The 9,148-nt window shown below is 42.6% G+C and overlaps 1 protein-coding gene across 1 annotated transcript in view; it reads right to left on the bottom strand.

The window, feature by feature from the left end:
* GLG1 (golgi glycoprotein 1) overlaps positions 1-9,148 on the bottom strand; it is a gene marked incomplete at its 5' end in the record, with an annotated part of 79,545 nt that overhangs the window by 57,855 nt on the left and 12,542 nt on the right. The window contains 3 exons of the mRNA XM_019505298.1: positions 438-621; positions 1,749-1,820; positions 5,452-5,655. Coding sequence (XP_019360843.1) covers positions 438-621; positions 1,749-1,820; positions 5,452-5,655 — 460 coding nt within the window. The remainder of the gene's footprint in view (positions 1-437; positions 622-1,748; positions 1,821-5,451; positions 5,656-9,148) is intronic.

Below are 9,148 nucleotides of genomic sequence, written 5' to 3'. Positions count from 1 at the left end.
GTCAGACTGGTTTTTTTTTTTTTGTTTTTTGTTTTTTTTTTTTAAACACTTTGCTCTGTAGCAGGAGGCATGGTCCTCTACCCAGGACCTCTTCAGCATGCACTGACAACATTTTATAGAAGCAGGACTGACTGCCATCATTCCTGTGCTTTACCTGGGGCAGGTTAAGGTGTTAGGGTTGTTGTGTCAGGGTTGACTGTAGTCTTATGCAGAGTTTAGATTATGGCTGTACGGGATGATTTGGATAGGGATGATCCTGCCTCAGGCAGAGGTCTGGACAAGATGACCTCTTGAGGTCCTTTCCAGCCCTACTTCTCTATAACTTTAAGATGTGGGTGTAAGATTGTTAAAGAGTACAATATCTACCCCCATTTTAGTTCAATCTTTAAATCTTCTAAATGAGCAAGGCACGTTACCCAACTCTAAATACCTCTCACCTCTGTGTACAGCAGACTCCAAACACATCAGCAGGTAGGAAAGTCTGGCTTCTCGAGATCGGGGAAGATTCTCCACATTACAGCGGTACTTCTTCAGATCACTTTTGCAGGACTTTGCTAATGAGTAGCTGACTTTATAATCTTGGGCTATTAGCTTCTGACGGGTTGTCAGAGCATCACGACACTGAGGAAAATAAAAATCAACACAATCTTCACTATATTGCTACGAAGAGAAACTTTTACTACAGTTAAGGTTGACAAATCTTTTCAGTTTAGAAAATGGCTAAATGCTCTAAACACGAACAAGCTTCCTAGGGTTGCTTTGAAATTTGATGAATCTCTGGGTGGCATAGGATATGGATATTGAACCAAAATTTGAGATCAGTGGAACAAAGGGTAACCACACATTAGGAGGACAAACTCTCCACTTCTGCACATTACAATTTTTTTTTTTTTTAATTTCAAAGAAATAATCCAAGTAAAACAGATAATTCAGAAAATGATCAAACTTATTAAAAAATAAAACAATATTCATATGAAAGTGTATCTGGAGATTGGAATAAGAGAATACAATAAGAGAGCTTGACTGCAATGTGGGTAAAGGAAATAAGAAGAATATGGACTATTATGTTCCCCAATTAAGCATTGAGATCCAAGGTCTGATCCTCACCTCCGTGCTCCCTATATCTGTACCATGATCAGAGGCGCTAAAGGCTGCAAATATAAAGCTCTGGAAATGGAGACATAGCATCATAGTGCAAGTCACTGGTTTTTTTACTAATACTTGTACCAAAGTGGTCTGCACTGTAGGGAAATGCCCATGTTGAAATACATTACATTATTTAAGTCTAAATTGCCCTACATATAAAGAACGATTTTCTCAAGAACTTAAAAGGCAACATTGCTCATTAAATTTGAAGTGGGAGTAGCCAAAGGACAGTAGAGGTATTTTTATTTGATGATCTCTTTACTTGATCCAGCCTCTACATTTTCCAGCTTTTGCTTCCATCATCTTGGTAAATCAACTCTAGCTCCATACTTAAAACAAAAAACAAACAAACAAACAAACCTCTTAAACAAGCACAGTCTTCCCACAGAAGAGTGACTAACCAGAATTACACTACCAAATGCAGCTGTAAGTACTTGTCTCAATTTAAAGGAAGCTGTAAAGGTATTCAGAGACCCAGGTGTATAGGGTCAATTAACAGAGAGTTACTGTAATGTTCAGAAGGAAAGAGGCAAAGTGTCTGTCCAATGGATGGAAAATCCTATGACTGCCAGGTGAGATGACTGCTCAGTCGAGATGCTTACTTTTTCACTCATAGATTCTTCAAACTTGTGGTTAAAGAGGCACTTGTACACCCGACCTTCCCCAGCTTGCGTCTGAAACAGAATAGCGACATTAGCTCTTCAGGAGAAAATACCTTTTTCATGATCACCAAAATACAACTGTATCATATGGAACCCAAAGCCAATTTTTACATTACTAAAAGCAATGCCCATTCATTATAGGAACAGCTAATACTTGTTAGTGTCACCATCTGATGTAACAGCTCTTTTTGTCATGAAAAATGTTAAAGCTGAGTTATCCGTACCAACTCCTGTTTTCTGTTCTTTTTGCTAAGGAATAACCTCCATTAATGCAAGGGAATAGGATCTATATAGATCTCCTCCCCTGCTGCAACTCTCTACACCAAGGTTCTCGTAGCAGAGCCTGTGATCCATCTCACCTGCTGTTAAACAGCTTAATGATAAAAGCAGGATCATAGAAAACTAAAGCTGGAAGGGACCACATGAAGTCATCTAGACCAGCTACCTGATCAAGGCAGGATCAGCACTAATGAAATCATCCCATCTGAGGGGTATCTGATGAAGCAAGCCCTCTGCTTACAAAAGCTTGCTGTACATCTGATTTAGTCTGAGATGCAAAACTTACTTTGCCTTCTGACTAACATGGATAACCATCCCAGTCAGATGTCTGTCTAACCTGCTCTTGACAATTTCTAGGGGTGGAGATTCCACAACTTCTCTAGTTAATACAACCCAGTAGGCTGTTGGCTTTTCTTGCAAATAATTGCAAAATATTCACTGTAACCCCCATGTCCTTCCCTGCAGCACTACAATCCAGCCAGTGATTCTCCAGTCTGTATTTGTGCATGCAATCATTCTGTCCCAAGTGCAGGACCTTTCACTTGTTCTTGCCGAGTCTCATCTGAAAGACTGAAAACTGGTCTGCAATCTAGGTCATTCTGGATCCTAGCCCTACCCTCCAGAGTGTCTGCAACTGACACCCAACTTGGTGTCATGTGCAAATTTGCTAAGTGTGCACTCAATCCCATCACCCAAATCATTAATTAAGGTGTTAAATCATACCTGACACACCCCTAGGCAACCACACTTGATACCTCATCTAAACTAAACACAGAGCCACTGATGGCTACTGGTTGAGCACCACAATTCAACCAGTCATACATCCCCCTTACAGTATTTTCATCTAGTCTGTACTCCCATAGTATGAGAATGTCCTGGGAGACAGCATCAAACACCTTACTAAAGTTAAGGTACATCATATCCACTGCTCTCTCCCCATCCACAGAGCCGGTCACCTTATCATGGAAGGAAATTAAGTTAGGCATGAGCTGTTCTTAGTGAATCCATGCGGGCTCTTCCTAAATCACCTTTTTATCCTCTGTCAGGATCTGGTCCTGAACCCTAACCTAGAGATTCAGAGATTGAGCATCAGCTTAGTCTTTCACCAGGCCTCAAACACAGACAAAGGTGGACTGGCAGAGAGGCCACATTGGGAAAAAGCCTCTTACTGCTGGTCCAATTGGCCCAGGGCTCCCAGATGCTAAACGAATCCTCCCACCTATATATGGGATCCTGCTCCCTGTGGAAGCTGTCTGAACAAGGCCCTTTTTATTCTTAGGCCATACTGACATTTCCATGCTCTTGTGTCCCAATTCCAAATTGGATCACCTGCATTGTTGGCTCTGCTTGGACTTTGGCCTCTGCCTCAAACTGGACCGTTTGAAACTCATCCCTCCCAAGTACCTGACCCAGCTTGCTCTCTGACTTTGCCTTGCTTGTTGTTTCTGCTTTGACTTGGACTCTGACACTGGCTTCGACCCTGCCATCCCTTGGACCATTGGCTCAAGTTAGCCACTAGGCAGACAGCCCATGCCTCAGCGCATGACAACATCTAGGTGCTTCACAATAGATTCTTTTAGTCTTGCTTCATGATCTTCCCAGGTATCAAGATCAGACTAACTGGTCTGTACTTCCCCAGATCTTCTTTCTTCCCATTCTTAAAGACACACAGTACATTTGCCTCCTTTTCCAATCATCCGGGACCTCCAGTTTCTCAAAGACAACAGCCGATAGCTTTGAAATTAAATCTCACTCAATTCCTTTAGTATCCTAGGCTGTATCCCATCTGGCCCTGCTGACTTGAAAACGGCTAGCTTCTTTAAGCAATCCCTAACCTGTTCTTCCACTACTCTACACTCTCTTTTTCTCCTTCTCCATCTTTGCTGCTAACTGCACTCATGATCTGGTTGCTGACCTTATTCATAAAGGCCGAGGTAAAAAAGTTAAATACTTCCATCTGTAACTAGGTTGTCTTTTGCATTTAGAACCACACTTTCCTTAATTTTCCTCTTACTTGATATACTTACAGAATCTATTTTTATTGCCTTATGTCACCTGCCAGTTGCACCTCAAATTATGCCTTGGTCTTCCCAATTTTCTTCCTGCGTGCCCATACAATATCCTTATACCTTTCCTAGTAATATGACCAAGTTCCCACTTTTTGTAGGATTCCTTTTTGAGTTTCAATGCATTGAAGAGATCACTGCCACCCAAGCTAGTCTCTTGTTGCATTTCCCATTCTTCTGTTGTAGAAGATGCAGGTAATTTGCATTAACTTTGTGATGAACATAAGCCGGCAATGTAACGAAGCCATCAACAAAGCCAATCGCACCTTGTTGTGCATTATCAGATGCAAGACCAACAGATTGAGGGAGGTGATGCCCCCCTTCTATGCACCATTGGTCAGGCCACAGTTGGAGTACTGTGTCCAGTGTGGGGCGCTGCACTTCAAGAAGGACACGGAGAATCTGGAGAGGGTTCAGAGGAGGGCCACTTGCATAATTAGTGGCCTCCGTGAAAGATCATATGAAGGGAGGTTGAAGGATCTGGATCTCTTCAGCCTTCACACAAGACATCTGAGGGGAGACCTTGTAGCCTCCTACAAGTTTATCAAGGGAGGACAACAGGGAATTGGAGATGCGCTATTTACCAGAGTGCCCCTAGGAGTAACTAGGAATAATAGGTGCAAACTAGTGGACAGCAGATTCAGGTTAGACATTAGGAAGTAATTTTTTTACAATAAGCACAGCCAGAATCTGGAATGGGTTTACAAGAGAAGTGGTACTACCACTTAACTTGGAGGTCTTCAAGAGGAGGCTTGATAGACACCTGGCTGGGGTCATCCAACCTTGGTCCTCTTTCCTGCCAGGGGCAGGAGGTCTAACGATGATCCTTTGTGGTCCCTTCTGACTTTACATTTTATGAATGAAGACTCTTTCCTCCTTCCCATCCACTTTGAGGCACTTCTCATAAAAACCTGTAGGAGTTCTTGGTGCCAAAGATTAGCTAAAATTAAGCCTAAAAAAGCAACATGAAGCATGCTACTAAACCAGAGTACTAAATAAAAACCAAACTCTTTCACAGAGATGTTGAACAGATCCCCTCCAAATTCTGACAGTGGAGAAGGGCAGTGCTCATCAATGCAAGCTATATTCTTTTGGGCAACCTCTTCAAAGCAGCTTTTGTTTACAGGTTGCATTTTTAAAAGATAAATGAATGAAGGATATACAACAGGGGCTCCACTGAATACCGTTTACTGTAGTAAAGTCTGTTCAGGCTCTTTTTCAGCCCTTTAGTTCTTGTTAAGGCCCCCTTTTGGGGAGGGAATAAAAGGGGAGGGAGGGACTGACATTTGAAAACTCACATTTTCACAGAAGCGTTCTCGATCATCTCGGCATGCAAAGTACAGGTGTCTGTCCAAGTGGAAGTCATCAGAAGAGAGTTCAGCCACCCGAAGAATCGCTTTCTTACAACGATCAGAAACCTGAACTCTACCATCCGTCTCTTCTGCCTCTTTTACCAGGCCTTTTTCCAAGCAAGCCACCACTTCTCCTTGTGAGTGGGCATCCTATACAATGAACACAGTGTATCAAAATCCTCACTCAAAGGATGTCTGAGCTCCATTACTACAAACAGCCACCACCAAAATTAAATGATGTTCAAAAAAAATGAACCTACATTCAAAGATGGAAGCTCATTTCAGATAAGTGTTCTGCCCCCGCACACAGATGAAGGGCAGAAGCAATGATTCACAAACTCTAGAAATGGTTCATCTCAAAATTTGTGAGCTGACTACAAGCTGACTCAGATGCCAAGAAAGGGCCAGTGAAGCAAAATTAAACTGCAAAAGAAATCTGTTGTGTGCTCCCTGCTTTTCTCTCTTTGCAGCCAACTTGCCTTGAACTACATCTCATATAGTGCATATTCACTTAGTGCCACTGGCTCAGAGCTTTGACTCTCTAATGCTTCTGGGATTGTTTTAATAAGCTTTAAAGTATTACCATCATTTAGACACTGCTTAGAGCACTTTACCAAAATGGCCAAATTATCTTTAATCTCCTTTAACCATAGCAACAAGCAGCACTATTGCATAAAGAGAACATTTTTTGGTGAAGGGAGGGATTACAGCTACTTCAAGCTGAAGAACCGTTCATGCTAGTCAACAATAATTAGAATGTTAAGAGCTTGCAAAGGAGCTGTAACCAATAGAGTATTCTCAGCATTAATTCCTCTACTGCAGGGGTAGGGGGTGGGAAATAAAAAAAAAAAAAAAAAAAAAAAATCCCAATGCTACACTAAATCTCTGAAGTTCTGCAGGATTAGCTTAGAACTGATTAACAGACATTCATGCCTCAATATCCCATAAGAGTGACAGAAACCTGAAGCTAACTTTGTATCATAAGCAATGACAGCAAGTGACTAGAGCACAGCTGCCCCCTTCCATAGAATGGCACAAGATGTATTGCTTCCATCCATTCAGCTACAGTTAACATTCTGGTGCTGATTAGTCAAAGCACGCCTCTCAGCCATGCATCTAGGCCAGTAGTTTTCAACCTTTTCTCATTTGCAGATTCCTAAAAAAATCCTGAATGGGGGTGCGGACCTCTCCAAATTGTAAGTGTGGATCTGCAGACCCCACGTTGAAATCCACTGTTCTAGGCACATGTAAAAGTTAAATGAAAGGTACGCAAGATTCCTGGCACACTACAAAAAGGTATTTTCAGAATCAGCCTTGTTCATTTTTATCAGGACCTCATCAAGGCAGGGGAGGGAAGAAGGAACAGAGAACAGATCTATTACTAGAGGCCTCCCCCACATCAAACCCCCTTTCCTTCATTTTATGCATCCTGGTGTGCGCCAGAGCTCCCACACACACAGCTCATGCTCAGTCCACTGCAGCTACTGTATCAGTGGGGTACACAGTGCATCATAGGAGACATTAGCAGGTAACATAAAGCCAGGGGATATTTACATGTAGCTTCTGTTAGCTGGAAGGCAGTGGCAAAAGCTTTGTCACTAAGTTGGTTTTGTCCTGCTGCCAGAAAAAAGGGATTCTGTCACTACAGGGAAGATGTGAACGTGGGTGCAATTAAAATTTGCCAGAAAAGCTTGAACTTTTATGCAGAAAGGAGTGAACATTGGCCCAACTCTAAATCCCTCAGCCTGGCATATTCCACTAAGATACTGTTGTTAAACTTACAGTAATATTTGCAGACTCAATTTCTATATTTACTCAGATTCTAAGAAGAGGTGTTTTCCCCCTGCATTAACATGCAAAAAAAGCCAGTTGTCTTCGAATTGAGTCAGGGGAGGCAGGCAACTGCTGAGTCTCAGGCTTCAGCCCTTACCGAAAAGTGTCAAGGCCACAGCTGCTGCAATGCAGAGCCACATGAGTCCACCTACACTCTGTTCATTATATTTTCGCAAAAATTCTAAAGAAAAAATATAGATAAATTGCCAGCCATTTTTAAAATATCAGACAAAATCTGCTTTTATTTTGTGGGTGAAGGAGGAATAACTTTTCACCCTAAAGCAACACAGATAAGGAAAAAAAAAAAGTCAAGGCAGACTAGACCAGTGGTTCTCAATCTTTCTGGACATGAGGCATCCCTCACCAAACGTGAAGCGCCCCTTCACAGACTCTCTTAGTTTTGACTCTCTCAACTGCACAAAAATACTAGAACATGGATTATCTTGTGAATCACGCTTGTTAGCGATAATGCTGTGTACCTCACAGCACCCTTAAATGGATTTAAAGATACCCCAGTGTATCATAAAACTCTGGTGAGAATCACTGGACTATATAAACTGTCTCTGCAGGACTGAATTATAGTCTACGATTCTGAAACTGCACAGTTTTAGAAAAGACAATTTTAAGAAAGATCACCCTATCAGGGAAGGAAAACTTTCCCCTGGGGGTTGCTACAGGCCACAGAAGAGTTTAATAAGAGTGCCATATTTTAGTTATACTCTAAATCCTCTAGTTTTTCCATCCTTCTGAAGTCCTCACAGCTGGATTTGGAGCCTAAGAGACTTGGATTTTTAGGCTAATACAGGACTGGGAGGAAGCACATTTTTCGCTGTTTGTTGTGGGGAGGGAGGGGGGGTGACACACCATTTCTAATATTGATCTATGGAATACAGACTATACAAAATTAAATCTGCATGTATAGTTCTTAAAAATCACATCTTCCATTTAAAAAAAAAATCTCTTGCTACAATATTTAGTTTTATGGAAGCCTTAAAATTCAGTGCTTTTTCTAATTACAGAGAAGGGGAAGGTAAGAGTAAAAAGCAATAAGAAGAAAAGAATCAATGACTGGAGGAGAAAGTGTAGAGAGAGTGGGAGAAATGGATAAGATGATATGACACAGCTGCTACCACTGTATACTTCTGTAGAAATACATGAAGTAAAATCTTTGCAACTTTAACTGTTCCATTCAGACTCAAAGTGCCAGTAATTTAACATATTTGAGCATGCAGGATGAATATTACACTGTAACAGCTCCCCTGCTCTTCAAAATATTTAAGGGGATAGTTGTCCTAGCTGCATTCCTTTTGTTCGCTTACTGTCTTCCTGTTAATAGCTGCTTTCTAATTTAAGAGGGGGAGCACTATGGCAGGGGTTGTCAGCCAGGGGTATGCATACACCTGGGGGTACTCTGAAAGGTCCCAGGGATACATGGGGGTGGGCAGGGATGGAGCACCACCATCTCACACTGCTGCCAAACAGGAGCAGGTCCGGGGCAGGGCAAAAGCAGGGCCACACAGACACTGCACTGCCGTCACTCTGCCACTCGCCGCCCTGCCCCCTTTGCCCACCAGCATATAGCTCCAGGCCCTTTACTCTGCCCCTGCCAGTGCCCCTTGCCTTCTACCCATAGCCCCCTCTCCCCCAACACTGCTGGAGTGGACACTCATCTACCAAAGCTACCGGGCCAGGGACCCAGATTGACAGCCCCCTGCCCCCCACAGCAGCACCCAAGCTTTGACTGTTGCCTGTGGGAAACAGCAGCTGCTGCAGCCTGAGCAGGGAGCCCAGCTCCCCCCATATAGGCAGC

The sequence above is a fragment of the Gavialis gangeticus genome, unplaced genomic scaffold (assembly GCF_001723915.1).
Source record: "Gavialis gangeticus isolate Ggan-Ray unplaced genomic scaffold, GavGan_comp1, whole genome shotgun sequence".
Taxonomy (NCBI): domain Eukaryota; kingdom Metazoa; phylum Chordata; order Crocodylia; family Gavialidae; genus Gavialis; species Gavialis gangeticus.
Note: the sequence above shows the minus strand (reverse complement) of the source record. Positions and strands in the feature narration are given on the sequence as shown.